Source organism: Andrena cerasifolii, chromosome 1 (assembly GCF_050908995.1).
Source record: "Andrena cerasifolii isolate SP2316 chromosome 1, iyAndCera1_principal, whole genome shotgun sequence".
NCBI lineage: Eukaryota > Metazoa > Arthropoda > Insecta > Hymenoptera > Andrenidae > Andrena > Andrena cerasifolii.
The window spans coordinates 8,151,379-8,179,230 of record NC_135118.1 but is presented as its reverse complement, the minus strand read 5'-3'; the positions used below and the strand labels follow the sequence as shown (position 1 = coordinate 8,179,230).

General features: G+C 42.1%; 3 protein-coding genes across 8 annotated transcripts in view; 2 read left to right on the top strand and 1 right to left on the bottom strand.

Annotated features, from left to right (window-relative positions):
- The first annotated feature begins 229 nt into the window (after positions 1-229).
- LOC143376615 (peptidoglycan-recognition protein LC) lies at positions 230-6,179 on the top strand. 3 transcript variants are annotated; one of them, XM_076827147.1, is made up of 4 exons: positions 230-1,037; positions 2,642-3,236; positions 4,825-4,980; positions 5,094-6,179. In XM_076827147.1, the coding sequence occupies exons 2-4, from the start codon at positions 2,645-2,647 to the stop codon at positions 5,618-5,620; spliced, it is 1,275 nt and encodes a 424-aa protein (XP_076683262.1). In that variant the 5' UTR covers positions 230-1,037; positions 2,642-2,644; the 3' UTR covers positions 5,621-6,179. The 3 variants fall into 3 exon arrangements, with proteins under 3 accessions (XP_076683262.1, XP_076683254.1, XP_076683270.1); XM_076827139.1 differs by having other exon boundaries at positions 234-1,037; positions 4,822-4,980; XM_076827155.1 differs by having other exon boundaries at positions 235-1,037; positions 4,822-4,980; positions 5,100-6,179.
- Positions 6,180-6,540: 361 nt separating this feature from the next.
- On the top strand, positions 6,541-14,698 carry LOC143376442 (transcription initiation factor TFIID subunit 4). Of its 4 annotated transcripts, none has more exons than XM_076826783.1 (10): positions 6,541-7,959; positions 8,248-8,526; positions 10,083-10,199; positions 10,345-10,686; positions 10,871-11,017; positions 11,246-11,508; positions 12,681-12,847; positions 12,923-13,068; positions 13,155-13,337; positions 13,415-14,698. In XM_076826783.1, exons 1-10 carry the CDS (start codon positions 6,976-6,978, stop codon positions 13,691-13,693), a joined length of 2,907 nt encoding a protein of 968 aa, XP_076682898.1. In that variant the 5' UTR covers positions 6,541-6,975; the 3' UTR covers positions 13,694-14,698. The 4 variants fall into 4 exon arrangements, with proteins under 4 accessions (XP_076682898.1, XP_076682916.1, XP_076682890.1 ...); XM_076826801.1 differs by having other exon boundaries at positions 6,546-7,959; positions 8,248-8,463; positions 10,868-11,017; XM_076826775.1 differs by having other exon boundaries at positions 6,546-7,959; positions 10,868-11,017.
- A 7,306-nt stretch (positions 14,699-22,004) lies between these two features.
- Positions 22,005-27,852, bottom strand: part of Twz (BTB/POZ domain-containing protein twz) — a 56,966-nt gene continuing 51,118 nt past the window's right edge. Inside the window, exons 4-5 of the mRNA XM_076827199.1 lie at positions 26,531-26,736; positions 22,005-24,328 (exon numbers count right to left, since the gene is read on the bottom strand). Coding sequence (XP_076683314.1) covers positions 23,820-24,328; positions 26,531-26,736 — 715 coding nt within the window. The 3' untranslated portion in view covers positions 22,005-23,819. The remainder of the gene's footprint in view (positions 24,329-26,530; positions 26,737-27,852) is intronic.

Below are 27,852 nucleotides of genomic sequence, written 5' to 3'. Positions count from 1 at the left end.
TGACGGGGACGAATTGATCCGTCCAGGAGAAATCCCATGAGCCATGGGGTCACCCGAGCACCGTATGTAATTATAGCCACGGCCACGAATTAATCCCAGCCATTCGCAGGCGCGGACAGAATTTCCAGTTGCAAGCAAGAGAAAGAAAGATGCAGAGTGGGGTTGCACGCGATTTCGCAGCCCGATCGTCGCGAGCCTCGGACAGTTCGTCGCGGCGACGAAACACGGGAAGATAATATCGGCACGCGTCGGGTGAATCCAACGACTCCGTCGACAGTTTGGTATTCATCGGCCGCGACCTGCGCCTCGTTATCGCGCTGTCTCGTTAAAACTCTGTATCCACTGTCGATTATTACCGCCGGACGTGAACTTCTCGTCCAGGGCAGGGTTTTTTCATTTAGTGACGTGTACGTTGGGGCATCTGGTTCCCCGGAAGATTTCCTCGCCGACGGGCCAAGCGTCGGAGGCACTCGCGTCCTTCGTCAAACTCGTACGTCGCGGAGCAGCGGTGACGTAGAATTGCGAAACTTACGGCCGCGACAAGTCAGCGAGAGAACCCACGGGATGTTACGTTCGCGAGCGGATCCCCGCGGCGCGCGTTGACGCGATCCGTTCTGTTTTATTGCCTTCCCTCTTCGTTCGCGCGTTATGCTTTGTTGCCAGGAACGTTAGATACCGAGAGGCAAGTGTTTAAGAGGAGGTTCCAGTCTCAGCTGCGGCCTTCGGTAGGCGCGTGCTGTCACCGGTAGCAGTGACTGCGACAGTGTCTGGTCTGAATCACCATGAGACTGCCGAACAGTGCCTCGTGAACGAATTCCCGTAACCGAAGGGCCGATCGGCTGCGTGCAAGTGTCGCGTGGCATGCCCGAAAATAGATCCGCAGAAGGGAAATTCCGTGGAGGGTTCCGGTTCATCGAGATCTTCTGTTCGGAACAGCGACGAAGACGCAACCATCAAAGAGGCGCCATGTTGTAAGCTGGCTGTGATCAAGCGCTGGCAAAGTGACCGCGGACGGCAGAGACGATGATTTGTGCGAGGTAATTAGTTTTCGTGACTACCTGGCGTATTGTAATGGACGTAAACGATAAGGATAGGTTGAATCAGTTTTATCATTTCCCATCGTCGACCCAACTTTCTTTCCTCCTAATCACCATTGTTATTATCAGACACATCAGCACCTGCGACATCATCTTCATCCTAACGACCAATATACAATTTCACCGCGGTGGCTATCTTGGATTCATTCTTTCAACGCACTCGGTGCTCCACAGCTGCGTAAATTTCGTTGTATACGATGAACTTCGGCCTGCAACGGAGCGATTAACACGCTTCCCGATGCTCCACATAAAACGATAGATCGTCTGCGCAGGGAAGACTCGTAGCCTGTTCTGTCTTCACAATGGCAAGCTGTAGCGGAGCGTGCTTTTTTCGGAACGCTCGTTAGATGTACTTTTTAGATAAGCAAAAATAGATGAAAACAAACGGAGGTCTAACAGTTACGGATCATTCGGAAAGTGAAATTACCGCGCTAATGTCGTTTCCCGTTATTCAAGCTTGTTGGGCCGTGATTTTCTGAACACGCTTCCCGATTTCACTAACGACAACGTGTTTCGTACAATTCGATTTCTAGAATGGCCTCTGGATGTCTGGGAATTCCCCATTTAAACGGTGTATGGAAAAGTACGGGACCATTCGTTCGATTCGTTAGTTTCTTTAATTGTATGTACATCACTGAAACAGTGATGTTTAGTAAAATATATTATCGGTAGAATTAAAGCTGGTAACACGTGTGTTATTATGGCGAAGTGAATACCACGCAATCGCGTTAATTATTTTACAAAACCCACCGGCGATAGTAAATTTAAAGAGCGTACTTTGCAACAATTCTAAGTGGATCCAATAGATTCCACGAACAAGCAGCCGTGTGTACATAATTCTGTTAAATCGTCGAATCGTGTGCGCACTATATGCAAATTTAGTGAAACGATAGGCACGCACAGGGGCGGCTTTAGCATACTTGGCACCCCCGGGCATGATTATCATGGCGCCCCTCCAAGGGCACGAAAGTCAATTAGCAGAATGGATATAAATGAATAAACGCATGCAGCGGCGCCCCTACAAATGTGGCGCCCCGGGCGGCCGCCCTGTCTGCCACCGCCCCCCCTTTAAGCCGGCCCTGGGTACGCACGTAGAATTCGCTAGTATAGTTTGCGCGTGACGCGCGCGACTGTGTAAAATCGTAGTTTATTAACCGTTAACGAGAAGCATTGACCTATTAGGCGGGATTACCTGGTCGTAATATAAAGTGCCAGAAAAATTTGCATAAGGGACGTGCACATAATTACATTCCGTTACATTGTCCCCCGCGAAGGGTGTTACGATTATAATATTTCAATACCAACCATCGATTCTTTGTTCACCAACCTTTACTCACTTGCATCCACTGTCAACGGGATGCCATCACGGTGAATCATCTCTCCCTCTAAAATAATAACATCATTCACAACTCACGAAGCATACAGCTCATACCCATAGCAAGCCAATTAGAAGTTTCGACCGGTCAGGACAACCGCGCGTTGTAGCTGAATTATGCTTGAAATTTCGATGGAAACGGTAGAAAGGGACGTTCTTGTTCGTACAGTGCATGGGCATGGTGACATTGGTGCAGCGTCAGCAAATAATACCGGTCGGGGGGAACCGGTGCCAGAAGGACCAAGATCAGGCCCACGGCGACATCGCCATTGAGAATCACGATATCGAGAACTGTCGCGGCGAGATAGCCGGCGCCCTCAAGGAGACCACCGCGGTCACTGTCGCTGGAAATGTCAGCCTTGCCGGTTCCTCTACGCAGTGCAGTGACGTAGAGGATGACGAGGAGGAGACGGATATCGAGGAGGGCGAGTGGATACCCGAACTGCCTGTGCCGGCGGTGCTGCAGCATCACCAGCAGGTCGCCACAGCGGACGGCAATGTGGTGCTGCCGAACGCGGACACCTCGAATTTCGGGGATGTTCGCGTAAAGAACTCGGCCAACGTGCACCTTGGTAACAAGACGTTTTATAAGGGCCCAGTGACAATAAAGCAATTCGTTTACACCAACCCGACTTCGATACAGGAGTATGATACGGTTAAGAGTGACGGCGGCCAAGCATCCAACGCGCCCAATTTGGCCACTGCTAAGGGCGATCTGCATAGCAATCCACCGATCTTGTCTCAGAACACCGACCTCGATAAAGGTGATTACCTGAAGTACAGTTTTCAGTACGGCGTTATTGATGTAGACCGACGAGTAAAGATCCTATGAGGGCCCGTGAACGCGACCCCATCCGGGGGCAAGGTCCGTTATGTCCTTGGTAGGATGGGAGGCATTCAACGGGGATCTTGCCTCTTAGTTATCGAAACTAAAATCACCGTTACCTGAAAAAGGTCGTAGCTATATACGCGTGCAATCGTCAGCCTACAGTTTCACGAGAGATAACTCACCCTGCTTAACATTATCACGATTAACGTGTCGATATCGGCAATGAGTTATCTAATTGCATATGTCTGGAATAGAGCAGAAACGGAAATAAAATAAACGAAACGTTCAGATAAAATATCGATCGGAAGTATATATAGATTTGCTGTATGCATTACATACCTACCTATCTTTGTTTTACAGTGAAAGCTGCGAGTCCGTGTTGTGTTCTAGTAGTATCTTTACTACTCGGCTACGCCTGAAATTTAGATTCTGATTTTATAAAAAAGAAAATTTTTTTAGTTTTTGCGTGAAAATAGTCATATTCACCTGGATTAGCTAGGTATCATGAGCTGGGACACATCTCGTGACCCCAGAGTTTGTCGGTCGAAAGATTTTTAAACAACAAACACACAAATACTTTCTGCTTTATATAGTAAGATTTTGTAAACATACGTGAATTTCGATGTATAACGATGCGATATTGTTCCCAAATGTTTCCTTAATTTCGAACTGCATTACTTACAGCTTACAGTCTAACAAATAGCAGTCTCTGAATTCTTAGATACAGATTTTTAAATCGTTATTAAGGTGTAAACAGATGTTATCAATCGTCCTTTAACAGCTTAGATAATTTGATTAGAAATAATACTTTATCTAAATCGGTCATTGCTAAACTCGCGCGCGCGGGTAATAAATTTTATTTAATTAAATCCCTTTTATCGAATCGTTGAGCTTTTGCCATAACTGCATTTTATATGGGCGCGATTGTTACATAAATTCGATAAGCTTTCGGCGGAAGTAATGATTGGCGACATCCTGTTTTAAAAACTGCGCGGTGCCTCGGTTGATAAAAGAATATTGTGATACATTTAATATTCTATTGTAGTGCATCACGAGAGATAGTTCCTGGGAAGCCCGGGAAAAAGTTTATCTCGCGTCTACTTCCATTTTTCAGTTCATTGTTTCTCTGTCACAGTATTAAGACAGTTCACGGTTTCAGTTGTTCTTTTTGTTGCTTTAACGCCCGAGCAAACCGTACATAAATACATAAACAGTTTAATTGTGCAATTCAATTTTCGTATATAATTTAATTTTATGCAAATATTTTAATACGTATTTTTATTCTGGCACACATTTGGCGGAGCGTTGCGCCTTGTAAACTTGGTACTATGATATTAACGCGCAGCAATAGTTACGATGTATCAGAGGATAACAATCCTGGACGTAAGATACAGATTAAAAAGGGTTAATAAGTGTTTTCGTAATTGGATAATTTAATAGTATGAAAAAGTATTAAAAATCATTCACTCTCAACGCAGCGTTTTATACTTCTTCATATGACAATTTCTGCATTATTACAGTAGTAAAGTGGTTATGGACTTGGAGGTGTGCGGCCTTTTTGTGTGTACTAGCCTTAATTCTCGTGACTACTGTGATCGTTGCCTGTGTGTACCTCACGCGTAACGTTACTACTCCACCAGCACCTGTTTTCCCGGAAATTCCAGATTCTTCGCTCGGAGGTACTTAGTTATGTTCGTACAGTTTTAAAGTTTCTTAACCAATAGATGTTACTTTCTGCTCTCTCAAACTTCTCCCGAACTTTGTTCGAGACAGTTAAATCGCCCTATTTAAGTTGCAGGTGTTAAAGTGAAAAATGTACGTTTCGTCGAACGGAACGAATGGGGTGCTCAACCTCCTTCGGAGCCATTGACTAAGATGAAACATCCGGTACCATACGTGATTATCAGCCACACAGCTACCGATTTCTGCACCACCCAATCGGAATGCACATTCCGCGTTCGATTCGCTCAAACATTCCACATCGAGTCCAGAAATTGGGCGGATATCGCTTATAGTTTTCTCATTGGCGGCGACGGGCTTGTATACGTTGGTCGAAGCTGGGATTACATGGGCGCCCATTCCTTCGGATTCAATAACATCAGTATAGGTATCTCGTTTATCGGTACTTTCAACGCCGTCAAACCGCCGAGAAATCAGCTATACGCCGCGCAACGACTTATCGAACTAGGCGTAGAAGGTGGTAAAATTGCGCCGGATTATAAGTTACTAGGCCACCGACAAATCTCTCAGACTTTAAGCCCGGGTGATGCTTTGTACAGTATCATCAAAACTTGGCCTCATTGGTCGTCGACAGCATAATAAAATGAAAAATGTCGTACTTTGTGATATATTGAGCTAGTGTATCTCGCATTTATCTAATCGTTTTTATCGGCCGCAGTCTCGCTCGAGATTCGGGCAAACTTTACAAATGATAATAACGTCTTGAGGAAAATTGTCGCCAAACTTGAACAATGCAATATTTGCTCCATGCTTACATTCTTTTTCAACGTGATTGATGCAATTAGTGCCACTGGCGTTTTAAGTAGTAGGATTATTTCAACAGTAGGTTGATAACAATTCGAAATATGGTATCGAATATAATTTAATTACACGCGAATTTGCATTTGGTACGATTTGAAAAAGGCAGTGGGGATCTATTTTGTAGGTTAGTCGAAAAATTTCGTGCATAAATTTCACATTCTCGACAAGATATGTATCAATATTTTAATAAAATACTGATAACTATTGTTCATTATACCATGTAAAATACAATACTTTTATATGTAAGCCTTTCAACGAGCATTAAGAATACTGTTGTGCGTATTGTGGAAGCAGAAAAAACATTGTAGAAAATACAAAAAAAAATGTTGAATTTCAATTGTTGATTGTAGTACCTACTACACCCGACTTCTTTCGAACGAATAAGACTGTACATCGTTTAAAGTTTGAATTGTTTTGCGATAGATCCGTTATCTCATTAAGTATACGATACAAGATGCGGTGTATTGATGGAGAAATAATTGAATTTGTAGTATCCGTTGTGAGTAGAGGGCGCTGGACGTGCCAGTTGGAAAGCATTAAGTCCCGTTTACAATATCAGGATGATGTAATCGGGATGCATTGCGGAACGCGAGGAGGTGGGATGCGAGTGACGGGACTGGGAAGGATTGATTACGGAACACGCATGTTAAAAGCAACTGTTACTAACAGTATCCTTAAAGGAAGAGCAAATGTATAGAGCTCTTAGGGATAGAAAATTTTTATACAATTTTTATAATTTTCTGAACTATATGCCAATATGATATCGTTATCAGAGGGACGGATCGTGTACGAATCGACAGTTTGGAGGATAGCCATTTTGGCGGGTGACGTGTTTGCATGCCGAGTATTGACAGCCATAACATAAATGATCGACGTTGTAATGTAATATGGCGATAATCGCTTTTCCGATCCGGGGAAGGCGGCGAAGCTGGTAATTGGCGGCTCGAATGAAAGAGGACCGGGGCGATTTTTCACGATGGTGAGAAATATTAATCGTATTGAGTACCGCCGGATGGTAAACAGAAGAAAGGCCGCGTATAATTTTCAGCTGCGCTAGGGGGGGCAATGCACCATGGGAACAATTTGCGACAGGCGCATGCGCAGATCAGTTTACAGTTGGAGCTTGGAAGAAAATGGCGTCAGCTAAGTTTCTGGAGGAAGCTCTGAGCACGGACGTCGATGAATCCGCAGTGAACGCGATAGTGGGCTCCCTCGAAACACAACTGGTAACATCGACGCCGGCTGTCTCTGGTCATCAAGTAAGCTCTGCGTCAGTCAGCCAGCAGAATCATCAGGTGAACAGTGGTATTTCCAACGGGGGCACCATCACCGCGGTACAGCCGCAGAAACATGGGGTTTCGAACGGCGGCGGTGCTACTACGGTGAACAGTCTGATGACTCAAGAAGTTACGAAGTCCATTACCACGAGCACTCTCCTCCCAGTAAACGTGGTTACCTCAAACACAGTGGCGCCACAGGTTACTACACAACAGCAGCAACAGCATACACAGTCAGCAGTCCCCCCTGCTGCTTATATCAATCAAGTTACTACCAACCAGGTGACCAGTAATCAGACAACAACACACATACCGAGCCTCGCCAAAGCGCACGAGCCTGTCAAGATTATTTATCCAACGGTCGGGCAAGTAATAGCGACCACGGGGGTAGCCAATGTCAATAATAAACTTTCCTTCCCTGCGCAAACTGTCGGACAGCTAGCCAACGGCACTTTGGGACTAACGTCGCAGGCAGTGTTACAGGCGACGTCGAACGTTGTTACGAATGTTGGCTCCGTCAGCGACACGGGCAGTCAAACAGTGGCTAGTGTAAATAAGCCGACAGGTACCGCTTTAGTGATAAAGACTAGTGTAGCACCCAGTGGCATGGTTTCCGTTCCGATGTCTGTTCCTGTTTCTGTGGCTGGCAACGCCGTCAGCACAGCGCTACAGGGTAAACCTGGGGTCACGTCCACCATAGTACCCAGCAATGTACAAATTCTTAACGTGAATGCTATGCGTCCTGGCACACCAGTGGCAGGACAGCAAGCAGGAAAGCAAGTCGCATCCAGAGTAGTAATCGGTCAACATATGATTGGAACAAGGCCTGGAGCTCCAGGGGTAAGATATTTATATCTTGTAAACAAATGTATATGGCACATCTAAAGGTCATTCCGTATATTCATACTCCATCTGATTTACTTCAAGCTGATTTATCACACGTATCTATTCTGTTGTCATTAAACTTGTGTATTATTCGAAACATTTTTTTTTGTATATAATACATACATACATATATATATATATATATATATATATATATATACATTCATAACATTTCTATCTTTTAGCGCTCGATATAAATTCATGTACTGTATATTGTTAAAATATTTATTTCTCCATTTCTAGATAACATTACAAACATTACATAGTCTTCAACCTGGGACTCAAGGTCACATATTGTTAAAAACGGAAAATGGACAGTACCAGTTGTTGAGGGTAGGACCACCTCCAACTGCAGGTACTCCCGCTGGTACCGCAGTTACGCCAAATAGTATAGCGGGAAATGCGGTGGTTGCTGCACCATCACCAGGCACTACCTATCGGTTAGCCTCAGTGCCGGCTGTAAGTAGGCTGAACACACAGTTCACAGGCCCACCACTCGCCACTTTAAGAAAATCTGTTCAGGTGACGCACTCTTATACCTCTTACAAGACTCGATGTAGTGCTGTAGTAGACTTTTAGTTTGTGCCATTAGTTGGAATGGTGTTATTGGTAAGGCTATGTATTATGTTTATATTCCTTTATTCTGTATTAATTTATCATGTTTGTCCTATCAAAGTTTTCTTGAAATTGTAACGCAACTTTATCGCATTCGGATTTTCTTTCTTGGGTTTTTGAGAATCTTTAATGCGCATTGCACAGATATCACGGTTTACTGAACATTTCAAACAGATCTTTGGATTTAATACTTAGTTAATCAGTTGCCACGAATGGCCGAGAGGTTTTCTGTAGTATGCAAAGAGTTTTGTTTTCTTATTGGCTTATTTGCTGGGATGCCTTTGTATCGTAGAACTTCTAAGTTTTTGAAAATTGCAATTGTTTTATCGAAGCCGACGGCTTCGTCGTATGTACTCATCTTTGCATGTTATATTGGTTAAGGGTATTACAGGATGTTTGAAAAACTGATTGTGTTTGTGTATATATATAAATTAGAATAATAAAATTTCTTTCGTATATTGTACAAATACGACATCTTATTATTTTAAAATATTGAAAATTACTGTGCAAATCCATGAAAAGTTTTTATGAATCATTTAAACGAAAGAATATTCGTATATAGTAGCCAGAAAGAAGTAGTACTTGCGTCATTTTTCACGTACTGATTTTTCACTAAGTTCTTATTTACGACTTGTATTTTAATATTCTCAAGTGCAAGTTACTGATTTTGTAAATAAAACGCTTTAATTATTGTGTAATAGAATGCAATAAAAATAAAAGCAAACATATACATATCTTTTCGTAAGAAATAATTAAAGAATAATTGTAAAATACCAAAAGTCACGAGTCTGTACAAGGTACAAGTGCGTCTTCACTTTGTGGTATAGTTAGTTATTAAATCAACTTAGTATAATAAATTTGTTCATTTCGAGACACCGAAATTTCTTTGATAATGCAGTAGAAATTTGAATTTTATGTTTAACGAGTCTGAAGTTCAGCATGCGAATAGAAAAGGCATATTGTAGATCACATCTTGTTAGGAGGTATGCTGCAACGAAAGAAAATAAAAGATACATTTTGCTAGGGCTATATTTACAAATATTTAATAGAAACATGCATGCGGAAAATAAATTTGTTACATCTTCTACGTTTCCCTAATGATACTGAGCTTCAGAACATTAAACGATGTAATTTCCTCGATAAGTGTTGATAATATAGAATCTTCAAGATATCAGAATAATTGTTTTAATGGGAAAGCATGGCATAAATAAAATTGTCACTCTCTCATAAGTTCTGTAGTTTATATTTTATTTCTGGCGATGTTGCAAAATGCTTTTAATTTGGAGTGTTATTCCAGTTTTCTAAATCTAATTGAATCCTGGAAGCGATAACTTTATAGATAGTATTTAAAGATTAAAGTGTAACTATTTGTTTTCTTTTTTGATAGTGTATCGAACAAGAGTCTTTCAAATAATCTTAAGCACGAAGAATGTTCTAAGATCTGCTTTTATTTATTGAAACAGACTGTGGCTGCAACTATCACAACAGCAGCTACAACGCCAGCAACAGTGACTGCTGCCGTCACAACTACGCCTGCCCCACCTGTTACTACTGCCCAAACAGTTCAGACGCCTACACCTGTATGTATTCCGTATTATTAGATCGACAGACCGACGTAGTAATACCATTTACACGTAGCGTTACGAACATCCTAACGACTAACAACTTAACATTGCCATTTATATTCATCCGTGACTTTTGTAATATTGTGCTTTTTATTTTTAGCGTCAAACTACAGATAATACCAAAGAAAAGTGCCGTAGATTTTTAGCAAACTTATTAGAGTTGTCTAGTCGAGAACCTAAAGCAGTGGAGCGAAATGTTCGAACTTTGATACAAGAATTAATTGATACTAAAGTTGAACCCGAGGAGTTCTGTGATAGACTTGAAAGATTATTGAACGCATCACCACAACCATGCCTGATTGGTTTCCTCAAAAAGAGTTTGCCACTTTTACGGCAATCTCTTGTTATGAAAGAGTTGGTTATAGAAGGCATAAAGCCACCTCCAGCCACTATCGTTTTTCCTGTAACATCTGCCGCTCCTGTAGTTACACAGGTAACACAGGTAAGAACAATTTACCAGTACACAAATCAATAAATCTGCATATTAAGTTGTATAGCGTAACTAGTTTACTATAAACAGTTGTTAAGCGTAGAATTACACTTCGTATCAAAGATTTTCCCATCTACTTTTCATGTACATCGCTCGCCATGTAACTCACAATGTATTTTATAACACCATGTAGCAGAATCAGATTAGACCAAGTGTTGCTGTAACAACAGCAACGATCCCTGTAACTGCAGTCACTGCAACTACGCAAATAAGAGTAATGGCTCCGCTACCTACTGCTACAACTACAGTCCCTAGACCTACACAGCCAGTTCAGCAAAGGCTGGTAAGCTACCAAAGTGATTTCAATGTTTATATTTCCAGTATACTTCGAATTTCGATGATCCTTGTAGTACGTAGTCTCTACAGTATTCTAATTCCTAGCAATTAGTGATTAGTACCTTTTACGTTGATAATCAGCGTTCTAGACAAGTAACGCGTAGCTTCTTTATTCATTTTAGTTTTGTATTGCTTGTGTAGTAAATTGTAAAACGTAGTATATTCGTTTGTTTAGATGCGACCCGTGACAACGGTAGTTCGTAGCCCCACAGCGTACACTGTAAAGTCAACGGTAGCAGTAAGTGGAATTCGACCCCCTGCACCAACGGTCCAGAAGCCACCTATCACAACAACTGTTGTTAAAACAGTGACGACTGCAACGCAAGGCAAAACAGTCAACACAACCACTACTGTTAATAAAGCCGTAGTGCCTTCTTTCGTTCCAAAGCCAGCTACTAAAGAAAAGGAGAAAAAGACATTTTCGTCTGCAGGATACACGTAAGTGATTACTTTTCGGGAGTGCGATAGCAAGTAGTTGTACTTTGATGATACGTGTTTGGAGTGTTATAACAGAAGTATACAGTGCGAGTCAGAAGAAACAGAACATCTAGATATCTCTGTTAAATTTGAAGATAGGAGAAAAGTTGCACTGTTTCAGGGAGTGCAAACGGATTCTGCTTTGACGTCATCTTCAAAGTTATTTTCAAGGTCATCAGCGTATTTTTGAAATGACCAAGTATCAATAAAGTATCAAAATGAGTTTAATGACAGATTATACCATGACCTGTAATCTTAGAAGTTATTTATTTATATATTTTTTTTTTTTTTAAATAATACCATATATTTCTGACTTCAAGTATCAAAATGAGTTTAATGACATATGTTATCTTGGCTCCAAGAATTTAGAATCGGGTAATGGAAGCTTGAATGTATAAAATTAAGTTTTTGGAACTGATCTCGTGGTCTCTGAATGTACATAGTCATGATTATCAGCTTATTGAGATATCGTATCAATTTATCGATAGACGTTTGATTATGGGTTACTCGGAACAAGAAAAGATCATTATCATCATCCCATTTATGAATAAAGTCGCGAGTGTTTTAGAGAAGCGGAGCGATTTCGTGATCGCAGGTGGTCATCTTTTTCTGTACACTCGAAATTGGTAGCATTGTGAATAAGAAATCTGTGAGAGTCAAAAGTGTAACACACAAAGCAAATACCATCGATATTCTGGCTGCAGTGACTGTAAAGCCTCAAATTAGACAAGTTGTCCAAGAAAGTGTCATTAGCCAATCAACTGTTGCGCGAATAGTACACGAGCATAGATTTCATAGAAAAATTTTGGAAATCGTGTGAATTTTTTGAGTTAGGCATTGAGGCAAATTAGAAATGATAGCCGATTTTCCGATAAAGTATTATTTACTGATAAAGCTTCCTTTACGAATCATGGTCAGGTAAACATAAGTAATAAGCATCACTGAAGTTGTGAAAATTAAAAAGCAAAGTAATCTTGAAGGTGACGTCGAAGCAAAATCTGTTTGTGCCATTACCTTTTCGAAGGGTGTCACTTTTCTCGTTTTCTCCCACCTACAAACCTAACAGAGATATTTAGGTGTTCTGTTTTTTGCGATTCACCCTGTACATGTGCATATGCTTTTTCCGTAAATAGGGGAGATGATGATATTAACGATGTCGCTGCTATGGGTGGTGTCAATCTTGCAGAGGAATCTCAGAGGATTCTCGGTTCTACAGAATTTGTTGGGACACAAATACGATCCTGTAAAGATGAAGTATTTTTACATATGACACCATTACAGCAAAGAATTAAACAAATTGGTAATTTTCATATTAATCTGTTAAAGTAATCGAACGATATATATTGCAAAAAAGTGTCATATTTAAGCAACACAGGATTATATTTTTTAGTTTCTAATTATGGATTAGAAGAACCTAATCAAGAAGTGGCGGCGTTAATTTCGCACGCCGCGCAAGAAAGGTTAAAGAATTTAGTAGAGAAATTAGCAGTAATTGCAGAGCACAGGATAGACTTGATAAAGGTGAAAACACACGAATTTTATATATCTATTTTAAATAAGCCCACCGATCGAGCATTTATAAAACAAACGGCATGCACTGTTCGCAGGTGGATCCGCGTTACGAGGTAACGCAGGATGTTAGGGCACAGTTAAAATTCTTGGAAGATTTGGACAAAGTCGAGCGTAGAAGGCACGAGGAGCAAGAAAGGGAGTTACTTCTACGCGCCGCGAAGAGTCGTGCAAAAACGGAAGATCCGGAACAAGCTAAACTTAAGGCGAAAGCTAAAGAGGTAATGCAAATTAGCGAACTGAAAGTTACGTCTGTATATACGCAGCGATATAATCATAATATCGGTATTGCCAACAGATGCAACGTGCAGAGATGGAAGAGTTAAGGCAAAGAGAAGCTAACTTGACCGCTTTGCAAGCGATCGGTTCACGTAAAAAGCCTAAACTCGATGTGGGAGGAGCAGCCAGTAGTCCGGGAAGTAATTCCGGTTTGAACACGTCGGCAACGGGGATCAGCAGACAAATGCCAATGAGACCACGATTGAAGAGGGTGAATTTCAGAGACTTGTTGTTCCTTCTCGAGCAAGAGAAAGAAACGTGTAGGAGCACAACATTGTATAAATCATACTTGAAGTGATGTTCTGTGAAGGGCAGGAACTTGAGTGACCCGCCCGATATCTGGCGCCCTACCTGTATGGTCTCGTGTGAGCTGGCCTCAATGGACCTTGACGGATCGTGCAACGTTCGTGTACGTTGCACTGTACAGTGTTTGATAAGTTGCATACAATGAAATTCATCGCGAATCACGTCGGGATTCCACATACATTCAAAATAAGATTATTTCTACCATGTCGATAAGCTTCCCTACTGTAAATGACTGAAAGTTTTTTAAATGTAATATAAATAGATTGTTCTTTATTTTTCAACGCAAAATTACATCATTGGAGGGAAAGAGCAATGTGTATGAGCACATGCCCGATGATGATCAGTCTTTGGGTAGTCTCTTTACGGCGAGGAGGATGTATGGCCATATATAAGTGTTGTTATATGGCGCGCGCATGTATGCCGGATGAATGAGTGTACATTGTCATTTATGTATATGCCTCTGCTGCATTGTAACACTTGACCTATACTTTTGGACACTGTAGCGCTAGTGTAAAGAGTGCAAGTTTTGTTATATATATATATATCATAGTAAATCGTATTTTTGCAAGTCGTAATGTAATAATAATAATAATAATATACTGTGAGAGCACACTGTCCAAAAAGTATGGAATAATTTGTACAATACCTTACACGTAAATACTAAAATAGTGATAATTTCAATGTTGGTACAACAAAATATAGCTACTCTCCACCATAATGATGGAATTGTTATCAGTATATTATGTTGTAATCTACATTTTCAGTGTTTATAAAAGAATTAGCTGTTACGTTTTTTATTAAAGAAATATTTACAAAAGTACGAATTACGGATATTTTTTCGATCGATGCTAATTTAATTATTTATATTTCCTCTTCGGAATTGGTGCGGCTCTTTGCTTGATGTTCAGAGAAACGATAAAAAAAAAAGGGGGAAAGGAAACAGAAAAGAAAAGTGTGCTTCGCAATATGATCGATTGAAAAGAGAGGGAAAAAGGAACAACAGAAAACAAAAAATATGGGAAATTCAAAGCGTGTACCTGATTTATAAATGTAAAATGAATTTGCTGCAGATGTACGTGGGTGCCTACAATATCGTACAGAGTATAATTATTGAAAAGATACATCGATCTTTCCTGACTTGCTCATTACACGAGCGCGCTGCATTACACGTGCCCGACACACAGTTCATTCGCGCAGAATATGGAGAAGCAACATGTGTATGCCTATCGATGTGCGATGGAAATATCTGATTTATAAATAGTTGATAATAGCTGATTTATATGTATGTATCGTTTTATTGCGTTTAGATTTGGTCTTTAGCGTAACGTCTAGATTTCTCCACGGCGGTCTTCGTTGTAACGGCTATATCTGTCTCTACTAGAATCACCTTGTGTTCATTCTCTACAGACACATCACGTACTCGAGCACCAGGAATCGAGGCCCTCGATCACCCTTTGAATACTTTTAAATACCATACGCGACACTGATACATGGGAAGCCCATGATTATCGATTTTTATAGTCTGTAACATAAAACTGTTGAGGCAATAGGGAATTTTTTATACACATTATACCGTCGTAGTTACGATAAAGTCGCTGAACGATAACGTGTGAGGTATACTGTTTATTTTTCATAGAGGTCCGCGCGAGAGATGGTTACTTCAGATTAGCCGGGTGTAAAGAAAGTATTACACGAACGCTGCGCACCCCCGCCGTTAATCTGAATTGACCGTTGCCCTTCAACGATTTGTCCGTGCTTCCCACGCAATTTCGGCGAGCACGACGAGACACATTTCCTGGCCGGCGTTCGCGGAGAGACATATGCAAAAGGCACCGTACACCTGTGAGTCTTCTAGTGTAAATAAATAACGACGAGGAAACAGAGCGAATATACGTAACGTTTCGGTTACAATTACGTGAAACGTAATTGCTTCAACGGTTCAATATTAATTGAATACAATACGCGCACAAGACTGACGACATATGTAAAAAGAAAATGGAAAGAGGGAAAAAAAAAAAAATTTATTAAGTTCTGGACTGAACTATCATCATTATCTGTAGCGCGCTGATTAGTTGCGCGAGATGAGTCAGTGCGGGAGCGATGAAATTATTCGGAGAGGTAATAGATGCGGGGGTATATTGCAATATTGATCTCAGCTATGATTTTATTTGTTATTGCGTGTACCGAGGAGCGATCGCCTTTTTGTATAAATATAATCGATAATAAGTTAGCAATTGGGAGAACAGCCCGAGGATTAAAGGGAGCGGATCGTTGAAGCAAAAGTTGTCGGAGTACATGTAAATAATTCATTTCTTTTCTTCTCTCTCTCTCCCTCTCTCTCTCTCTCTCTCTCTCTCTCTCTCTCTCTCTCCCTCTCTCTCTCTCTCTCCCCCCTGTCTCTTTTGTTAAGTACCTCTGTATAGTTTTCTCATCAGAAAGGCGCACACACCGTTTACTTGTACCATACATTTTTGCCCGCGCACTTCACATGTGTAAGAGATTTTTTACATAACTGCGTGTTCCTCTTCGCGATGGTGGATTGCATGATTTTTTACGAGCCTCGAGGGAAACGGAAAAGATAAATGCAGGTTCTCGAGAAGCTAGATTATAATGTTCTCCTTACTGCCACTAGGTGGAATTATTAATAATATAAATATAGATAGAGGAATGTAAAGAAGGAAGCAAAAAAAAAACTAACTAATGGTACATAGCAGTTTTTGGTACAGTATGATATTTTTACAAATTGTAATTGGATAAGCCGTAACCGAGAGATAATAAAACACAAGAATAAGTTTCACCAAAGAATAGCCCGAATTTCTTATTATTCTTAGGCTTCTTTTTATGTTCCATACGTCTCTCGCCCGACGAGTGCGAGTTCTGCGTGAGACATGCGCTTAATTTTCGTCGGCGGAGGTCAATCTTTTTGTTCCCTCCTTTTGTAGCTCGATATTTAGACGTTGTCTATATCGCCAGACCATAAGGGCCACGAAACTTCGGGCTGTTAGTGTATTTACGAAATTAAATGATAAAAGTACCGAAAGCCATATTTCAATAAACGATTCTTTCCTATTACATCGTTTTCATTCTCGTATCTGTAATTTCTACGAATACACGAACACCGATGCTGATGCCATTTCAATTTACATGTACTGAGTAAATCGCACAGTTGTCGCAAAAAGGTACAAGTGTTCAGCTAAGTATTGTCGCTCGACAATTAATTGTGCTTTTATTGCTTCGCAACTGAATCTACATAATAGTATTAATTTGTCGACTTTGTTTTTGACAGCATTTAAACAATTTACGTAAATGCTACTTAATTGTCCAATCGCGAACTAAATTAAAGTAAAGTAGAGGAACGTTTCAGGGAATCGATTATGTAATACAAGTAGATCGAATGATATCACGCTGTGATTACGTATCTAAACAGTTCTGGACAGTACATACCTACCATGCACTATTAAGGGGGATTCTCATGTATCAGCCCCTAAAATTTATGAATTTTTCTTGAAAAAAGTGTTGTTAATATTGCATTAAACTCTATTGGGATGTAAGGAGGCATCTTTGAACTTGCAGAAAATATTTTTTTTACGTCGATTCTTTTTATTATTTATTAACTACTGTGGAATCTCTTCGACGATGTTGGCGTCAGGTGTAACAGCTGTCACAGTCGTCTGATTGCAAAAAAAGAGAATTTTCTTATATAATCTACGCTGTTACTGGACCTAAAATTTTATTTTCTTCGATGTAAAGAATAATATGTAAAATTGGTCTAAGGAAAAAACTTACTTTTTCTTTCGAACGCTATAACTCTATCAAATTTCGTTTTTTTCTTCTTTAAAGTGGACCAATAACAACGTAAACTATCTAGCTTTAAGAAATTTCTATTTATTTGCAATCGGATGACTGATAAGTGCTACACATCCCGTCAACAGGAGATACATGGTCCAAGAGGTTGACAAGATTCCACAATAATTAATAAATAATAAGAAGGATCGACATAAAAAAAATATTTTCTGCAAGTTTAGAGATGCCTCCTTATATCCCAAAAGAGTATAATCCAATGTGACCAACAGTTTTTTTTTAAACAAAATCTTAATTCTACTCGCGGAGCAAATTGTTCGTCTGGAGGTCAGAATGTTATCGTAATCATAAAAATAGATTAATATTTCAGACAATTCTTACAGACAATATTTCTACTTCTAAATTCTTAACATTTTCTCTTTTGCGATAATGGTAGATATTATATACAGCGCAAGATTTAAAAATATTGAAGAAAGAACAGTGATGCGAATATTGGATACTGCGTGAATGACGTTAAAGAAAACTGAAAGGTGAATACTGAAATAAATTTCGACGCAGTGCTCCTAAAATATATGTCGAAAATTTATCAGCCTATTCTACTAATGGAATCGACAGAAAAATATTCCCCTTGAAATAATAAAAAATATCCTCCACTATAATTCCAACGAACAAAATATTATTTTTTTAATTTCTGCCATCACTGTTACACTTTTTTTACCAACTGCGACCGTTACGGAAACTAAAACAGCAATTTTGATATTTCCTCAACATTTAATCAGAATTATTTATATTTCACTAATCGAGCAGTGTTGATTAAAGTTTGTATACGTGGAATTAAATTCCAACGCTTAGTACACTACTTTCAATATCTGTATTTCCAGAATGACACCCCTATGCAGAACTCTGAATGGCAGGGATGGGCAAAAGTTTTATTTAAACAGAAGTTTCGAATAACGAATAAAAGTGACAAAAAAAAATGACTGTCGAATGCAAGGATTAACTTTGTTCGTCAGGTAATCCAAAGTCAAAGTAACTTTTATTTGATCCGTTGTTGAAATTATTTTTAATACTTAGTTAATTTCCAGCTCTGTTGGTGGTTTCGAGCGTGACGTTTGCTCGCGAATACGCTGCTTCGTCAGGGCGGACACTTTAAAAGCGTCTCGTGTATCACGCTCTCGGCGAGTCCCAGGCACCGCGGCTACCAAGCAGAGCCCCTATGGCTCGGCGGAGATCGGTAAAAAATTTCGCTGGTCGGGGCTCGATGCAGACAATAGCAGGGCTGCGTCCCGGGCTATACTCGAATTTCAAGCCCGTCTTCCGTGTTGACGCCAAAGGCTACTTCGCCCCGTGTCGTGTATTGAGGGACCTGGGACCGAGGCGGCCCCGGGGCGATCCAGAAATGGAATATAATCAAGCCCGCTCTCGACAGAGACGGAGAACGTCGAGGGGCGGGTGGTAAAATGTGCAATAGCCGGTCGGTGGTGTTCAGAGACGAAGGGCGCGCGAGGAGAGCACGGAGGAGGAAGATGGAGAGGCGGCGGGAGAACGAGATGGAAGGGTAGCTACGAGGAGGGAAGAAACCGCGGAGCGGGGGGACAAAAAAGTGGCGTTTCGGGGATTTCTGTTTAAGAAAGGGAACAGAGAAGGGGGAAAGAAAAAGGAAAATGAAGAAGAAAGAGAGAGAGAGAGAGAGAGAGAAGAGAATTATTGAAAAAGAGAAGAGGGAAGGGATGCGGGAAGAGAGAAAGAGAAAGGGGCGGTCATAAAGAAAACGACGGAAACAATAAGGTGGAAGAGAAAGGAAGATAAAGAGAGAAAGAAAATGGAAGCGTAAAATAGGGGAGGGTGGAAGCGGAGCGTCGGGCGGCCTCCGCTCGGCAGGTTCGAGGGATGACAGCCCGCGGCCCATACTACCCCCGGGCGTCGCGGATATTGAGTTCACGGTAACCATGGAAACGGGGCCCGAGGCAATGACGTTTGTGCGCTTTATCCCTTATTCCCGCGGTTACGTGATCAACGCGGTTCCGAGCTCTTTTGCTCTCTCCTGCTCCCCCTCCTCTTCCTCCTCTTCTTCCACCACGTACACGGTTTTCTTTTCCCTTCCATCTAGTACCGGCAGGATCCATTGCTAGTTGGACTTACAAAACCTGGTTATTCCCCTCCCCTCTGCACGGCCTTTGTTAATTACTAGTCGCACTCTTTTATACTTGACGGGGGCGATGGCTCGCAGATGGCACCGGCTGGTGGCGCATCTGTAAAGGGGGTACTCTCTTCGTGGAAATCGCATAATAAACTTCCGTAAATTAGCTACATGTAATTGGAAAGGAACTCGGGGAGGGATGAAAAGGCTAATATCACGCTTGTCGGTCTGCCTACCCAGCGGTACATCCTTCCAAGGGCGTCCGCAGAGTTTTCTCTTCGCGAGGGGCAACTTTGGGGTGACGGTAACGAAGAATATAGTAATAATGAAAGAACAACCCTGACGACGGCAGCGACGAATCGGATCGTGAAACACGGCGGGGCGAGTGGATTAGCCTCTTGCTTTTTTCAACCCATTTTGCAGTGTCCATTTAATTAAGAGCTTGAAACTGAAATTTGAAAATATTCACTTCTTCTAGGACAAACTTAATACAGATTATGTTGGAATGTGCACAACGATAGACTGCTCCTAGAGTTAGAGTGTCAGGGACTTTAAGGACCCGGTAATTTATGAGTTTCCTTTCTTTCGCTACAGGAGACCCAAACGAGGGGAAAACGGTCTTCTCGACCCCCGCGCTTCCCAGTCCGAGAAAACCCTCTGAACGGATAACTTGTATCGCGCTAAAGACAGTATTCTTTCTATTACTTTTAGTTCAAGTTTTATACAGTTCTTCTTATTATTATTATACTGCCGTTCGACTGTGTAACTTTTATTTTCTCGAATAAATAAACATTATATTCTGACAGATTAGTTTTTAAAAATAAGCGATTTTTTTCTCAAAATCCATGGGCACCTATCGCTCCCCTCCGCCCTCCGGACGCCCACGCGTCTTTCTGACGCTAATTGCAAGGAGGAGGAAGAGGAACGTGGTGTACAAAACCGCGTTCTTAACGTCACGGACCAACCTGCAGAAAGGAACGACGAGGTTATCCTCTTACCTCCATTTCTTTCTACAGTCCTCTAAGAGATGACGGGCCGCCTGCGATTATACGGCTGAAATATACGCGCGATTACGAAAGTCACTGTAGCGAAAGGTCGCCGGACGGGGTGCGCGAGCGGTTCACGCGCGCAGCCGTAGGGAGAAGTCGAGAGCAGATATTTCGTAACCCCTTTAAAAAGCCTGTCAAATGTTTCTGTCCGGAAACCCAGGGAAACCGCATTGGGCCTGCGTTGTGCCGCTAATGATTCCGTTTCGCCCGGCCGCACCGCGGATTTTATTTCCGCTCTCGAGGCCGAAACCGTGACCCCGGCGGCGTTCACCCCTGTTCCTCGAATCGCGAGCCGATTAGTACACACATTCCCCGGGACAACGTTCGGGGTTGCATTTTATTCACCCCGCTCGCATGGGAAATTCATTGGTAATCGTCTGCGAAAGGGGACGCGGACGCCTGGCGCCCCCCCCTCTGCTACCCTCGACGTCGAAATGAATGACGGCTTCGTGTAATAAACATTTTTATTAAACCAATCGAAACGGTACTTATCGTGGTAAGTGTCTCGTCGATTATAAACTATGCTCCTCCGTTCTCACTTACAATAACCGGGACAGCCGTCGAAGCGGAAGTCTCGCGGGACTTCGGCGGGAACACCCTCGAACCGGTGGAGCCGCGCGAGTCCGAACTTTCGTCGGAGCTTCGATCGGTTCCGCCGCGCTCGAGGGCGGGCGTTCGTTAATTTATTAAAGACCACAGTCGTTTAGTCGACAGCCGATGAGATCAACGGGAATGTTAATTCGTTGTCGAGTGTTCCGCATCCGAGTGTCGGCGATTTAAGTACATAGAATATTTATATATATATATTTATATTTATATTTATATATTTATATATATATATATAAATATGAATATATATATATATATAGATATAGATACACGTTTATTCGCGGTATTTACAGTAATCAGTATGGCAATTTAAATACATATAGGTACACCTTATTAAATAAGAGCAAAGTAAGGACCAGCGCACCCGAGCTTCTTAAGTACATATAAGTGGGTCACGAGCGTGCGTAATGATACCGTTCGGCCACGCATAACCGCGAGGATTACGTGCCCGGGCCGAATACTTGCTTATACATTGAAACGGAATTTTAACGGTAATCACGTGATCACGAATTACAGGCTTTAACGAATTATAATTTTGCGGCGTTACGTACGGTGGAACTTCCGTGACTCGGGGGTGTCTAGGCGTCCGACACGTTGGCATCTTAAATCAAAGATGGGCGAAAAAGTTATTTGAAATAAAGATTTGCCTACGTAATTTTTAATTCGAACAATCGTTTGCCCATCTCTGTCTTAAATCACGAGAGGGAAGCTTAACCGTAAGTGTTACGTGCGTTTATTGGCGTGGCTATTATTTTCTGCATGCGATTTCATTTGCTCTCACCCATCGGTATGGTTCCATTTCATAAAAAAAAAATAGTCCCCGAAGAAGATTATTGCAATCGCACAGCAGGAAAGGGTGCAGACCAGGCCTTCAAATTTAGCCATTTATCAGTGGTTTGAGTTTAAAGAATTTCTCCAAAATGGTAAGCCCTATCGAAATTTTGGTCAAATGATGTTAAAAGAGCACTCAATTTTCTACAATTATTGTGTATATGATTTTTACGTGCTTCCTACTATTTCTTAGATAATAGGGTTTGAACTACGCGCGCATAGGCAATACGCCACCCTCTCTATGTTCGGACGCTATTATAAAAATTGGTGTGAAGCACGGAAGAATTTCATATACAGTAATTGTAGAAAATTGAGTGCTCTTTTAATATTATTTGAACAAAATTTCGATAGGGTTTACCACTTTGGAGAAATTCTTTAAATTCAAACCATTGATTACTTCTAAAGTTTAATGGGTTATTTCGGTTAGACGGGGTTGAAAATGTCGATTTCTTTGTAAACAATTTTCGAAAGTGCATATCCTCAAGAATGTACTGTTAAATTTTCATGGAAAAATTCCGATTATTTTAGCTTCTACAGAGGCATTTTGTAAGGAGCCGCGGAGGCTCGGCGTCTATAAATGAAAACTTTGAACACGTTTTCTGAAAATCTATCGAACCGATTGCTTTGCAAATTTTATTGCCTATTCTGCACACCTATGACTCTCGCAGGCTCTACAACCAAGTATATTCATCGAGTCTAACCTACTTTTAAAATCGCAAATAGCAAAAGAGAAAAGCCGAAAAACATTTCTCTTGCATTTTGCCCGCCACTTTGCTAATCTCGAATATACAATTTTCAAACATATCATCAAGACTGCTTTCAAAAGCATTTTAAAAACAACAATTTCCTTACATTTATATTTCTTATTTACTGTAGAAATGTAGTTTAATAAATAGACAAAAGTTTTGTTCCGTTACTATAATTGTTTTCGTCGCAATAGGTTCCTGAAAATCGCTGAATTTATCGGCGCGCTAACCAGAATGACCCCTTAAGACCCGATCGCACCCTTCCCTGTTCTCCGATTGCAATAAGCTTCTCCAGGTACTACTTGCCCACGAAATGGAACCGCGAGAGCGAACAAATACGGGGAAAAATCGACACGTATAAATAACGGCCACCCTATTGTTTATATATTAAATTCCAGCTTCTTTCTAACGTTTCCTCTGAAGAATGCAATATTTACTATCGTTACTGTCGTAACTGCAGTCGTACAGCCCTGTGAGAAATCACAACCCTCCTCTGGATTTAAAATTTAATCCGGCACTCGCCTCTTAACAGTAAAAATTTCCCTTCAGTTATCACGAACACCCCCTCCCCAAAAGAACAATTTAACACCTCCCACCCTGGAACGAAGCTCACGGTATTCGAGAAGGAGATTTAAACGATACCAGCCAATGTCCAGGGGTCTGCTGTCTCACAGAACGGCACCCCCGGCCCCTTACTACATATCAGTCGTCGAACTCTCCTTGCTGGACAGGCTGGACGTACAGTTACGATACGAGTATCATCCGAATGCTTCTCGAACAGCTCCATAGACCGTGGTGCTCCGCCTTGTCCGAGAGCGAGCGGATCGTCACCCGTGACGCAGTCTTCGAGTCCTTCTCCTGGAGAACTCACTCGGGGTCGTGGTCGCGCTGGATGCAGCGGACCGTCCTCGAGCTCGTTTTCCGCTGGTGCGCGGTGCTCCGTCAAGTGTTGACGGCCTGACGGACGAACAGGTACTCCGAGAACTGTTGCCCCTCGACGCCGCCGCCGTTGCTGGCCACCACGCGGAAGCCGGCGTTCAGGAGCCTGGTGATGGTCTGCACCGAGTTCAGCTTGCAGTAGCCGTTCAGCGGGAACCTGATCAAGTGGCGGGCGTCCTGCTGGTGCCAGGCGACCCCCGAGCCGGCGAAGATCACCGCCTGGGTCATCTCCGGGAACACTTCGTCGAGCAGCGCCCGTACTCCGGACAGCATCACCCTCTCGCCTAGGTCCGGGCTCACGTGGAGGGCCACGCACTCGTAGTTGCCGGTCCCCTCGTTGCCGCGGATCTTGTCGGTGTCGCGGTTGCAGGGCATCGCCGTGCTCCCCGTGCCGCGGTTGCTCAGCTGATTCGCCGGCGGAGGGCTCGGCGAGGAGGAGGACATCGTCGTCGTCGCCGCCGAGCCGTTCTTCATCCGCTCCTTCTTCATTTGCTCCAGCTGCCTGCACATCGCTGCGAACAGAACGTGGCAGTTGGCGCAGTTGCCTGGGGGTGTTGCCAGGGACGGTTCAAGGAGAATTGAAAGCAGGGGTCGGGCGATACTGTTGACTTTTACGAATATAAGTTATTTACCGAAGTTTCAGGTGTTAAATTATTTTGTTTCTGTTTGAGGCAAGCTTGTACATCAACTCTTTAACTCTGTCGAAGGAGCTCGGTTTGAATAGTTACTCGTACTACTTATGTGTCAGTGTGTTAAAGTCGTGATAATAAGATGAAGAAGAGTTTTATGCTCGATTAACAAAAGTTCTGGAGGATCATATACCCTTGAAGGGATATTTAAGGGTAGAAGGGTAAGGAAGTTAGAGATATTTTTTTAATTAGTGTTATTTAAGGAATTGGAAGCAGGGTAAATGTACCTAAGAGAGACAGCACATTGGGATTTTTATATACCTAATTATCATCACCGACCAGTTTAAGGTTTCAACTTCAGATATGCACCCCACAACATATACTTACAGGGAATCTGCTTGTCACAGTTTTAGCTTGTTCAGAGCACAATAAATTCTCCAGTTTAACTAGATTTTCTTTCAACTTCCAAGTAAAAGTTTCATATTTACAGAAAATTATGTGGAATAAAAGCTTTCCTCGAAACAGAATAGACAATAGTCATAAAATTACAGTCACTTCATAATTAATTGAAAATTTTAACAGTCTCATTCGACCCCCGATTTAAGGCACAATACTAGCTTTAACAGCTGTATCATTACACTATACTAGCTGAACAGCATAATTGTGCCTGCATTTAAATGTTCGGTCCATCGCTAGAGCTTCTAAACTTTGAAACCTTTCAATTTTAATGGGGATGCTTATTTAAATAGGGCACTATCGTCTCCACGATCGTTTTCTACTTCGACGAGGGAATCTTCAATTGTCAATTAAAAAAATAATTGCCCATTATTTGCTTGCCTCTATCCGACGTGCGTTTGAACACGTTCGTTAATTGAGATCTGAACGACATGCACAGGTACTGAATTTTCGTGGGTCTCAAGTTTTTGTCGTGCCTGCCCCCTCTTCGGTTACCGAGATATTGCCGTTTAATGCAGCTTAATACGAAGTTCGCGAGCTGCTGCCGGTATTGGCGGTTGAAAAAATGATCCGAGGAGAGATTCTGCCGTTCAGATAATATGATTTATCGACGCTGCACCGTGATCTTTCGCCGCGGCTACAGGAGCCGAGGAAGTTGTCCGTCGGGTAGGCATTCAGCAACCGTTCAGATTTTCGTCCGCGATTAAGCAGTCCGTACACACATCTATCTCTCCAACGTTTCCCCGGTCTTCTTTAATTTAAGGGGTTATGCCTAGTCAGGCGGTCGAAAAGAGGCGAATATTTGTGAATTTTTTTTGAAGAAGCGGAAGCGTATAATTGTACAAAACTTTTTGCGTTTAAAAGAGCAACATTTAAAGAACATTTGGTAATTTTTTCGTAGAAAAATATTTACGTTTATAATAAAATAACAAGCGACATCCAAGAAGCATTTTTAAAAATTTGCTTTCGCGGTGAGCATTGCCATTCGGAACCAGATTATCTAAAATCAAAAAACAAAAACGATTTCGTTTGTGTATTAATGTATCCTCAGGTTGACGGAGAGAATTTTCCGAAATATTAAGTTAAAACAAAATGGCGGCTATTTAAAGTTGAAATCCCGACTTTTTCCTGCAAAAATTACGCGAAAAATCAGGATTTCAACTTTAAATAGCTGCCATGTTGTTTTAACTTAATATTTCGGAAAATTCTCTCCGTCAACCTGAGGATACATTAATATACTAACGAAATCTTTTTTGTTTTTTTGATTTTAGATAATCTGGTTCCGAATGGCAGTGCTCACCGCAAAAGGAAATTTTTAAAAATGCTTCTTGGATGTCGCTTGTTATTTTAGTATAAACGTAAATATTTTTCCACGAAAAAATTACCAAATGTTCTTTAAACGTTGCTCTTTGAAACGCAAAAAGTTTTGTAAAATTATACGCTTCCGCTTCTTCAAAAAAAAAATCACAAATATTCGCCTCTTTTCGGCCGCCTGACTAGGTATAACCCCTTAACGGCGCTGCTCGGTTTCGCAATAGCCTTTGCGAGCTCCCAAGGGAACGCAGCCGCGCGGAATCGAACGGGACACGGCGCGAGCACCGCGGAAACGCAACGACGAGTTTCTCTTACGCGCGATGTCGAAGTAGCGCGCCTCCTCCAGCAGGAGATCCAGATCGGCGAAGTTGTCCGGCAACAGCAGGCGGGAGTTCCTCATGAAGTTCAGTATGTGCCTAAACATGCCGCCGTCCCTGTCGATGAAGTAGTGCTGCTTCAGGGAGTCCAGGACGATGGGGATGCTGCCGTTGAACAATTTCGCTAGTCTCGATTCCGGGTACCTGCGGAGAAGCAGTTAGAAGAAACATACCTTTAAAATCGTTTATCAATTAAATCTGTCGTTTTTGAAATTTCTTTGAACCTTCAAATTTCACCGAATCTTCTTTGTCGCGTCATATCAGCCTAGCGGATCAGTTCTGAAGTGGAGCGAAATTATCAACCCGTATATTCCGATCTTGCACGTTCCGAAGATTATGCAGAGATTCAAGATCATCTACTATGCGGACCCACTTTTAAGGAGCCACGGTATTTGGCCCCTCGGATCCTCGCGTAAAGTGATGTCGTTTGCAAGCTTGTACACGGCGTCGATTTCTTGTATCGCCTTAAATCTCGCTGATCGATTCGGCCGCTGAATCGTTAAGCAGTTAGTCCGAGGAGGGGAGAGATCGGTTATTCGGTGTAGCGACATATAAATTATGCCTGCGCATTGACGAGGTCTCGTTGAGGCGAGCAGGTGCTGATACACCTCGGTCACCTGCCAAAGATGCTTGGCGTTACGGGTTCAAGGGAGCCGCAGCTGTCGCGGGCCGAAATTTCTTCTCTCGCCTTCTTCTTTCTTTTTCTTTTTTTTTTTTTTGTAAAGCGAACTCGCACTCCCCTGGCCCCCTAATAATTGGCGATCGCCGACGCGCCGGATCGATTAACGTCACGTCGTAAATGCGCATTTTGTCATGGGCCGATGCGCCGCTAAGTAAAGGGTATCGACTCGCCCGGCCTTTGGTTATTATTTTATTGGATTAATGAAAATGTAATGGAAATTTCTTCGAGGAAGAAAGGGGGCTCCCGTGTGAAAGGAAAGTGGCAGTTTCGGGAGCGCTGCTTCGCGGATTCGCGCTCGTAAATCGAGGGACGTTGCAGACTGGCAACTCTCGTCCCCTGGTGCTGGTTTTTTCCCCTTCGAGGTCCGTCGCGCATTTTGGCTAAGCGCGGCGATGCGAAGAGAAAAGTTTGTAACCAATCGATGACCGATAGTTAATTAATTATTATTAATTTCATCGAATCGCCTCGCCGCGCTTCGCCGAAACGCGCGACGCACAGTGGTTTCGAATCGTTAAAAAGCGGCAAACCTCTCGGAACGTACTTCAATTTTTCGCGTGATTTTTGCACGAAAAAATCAG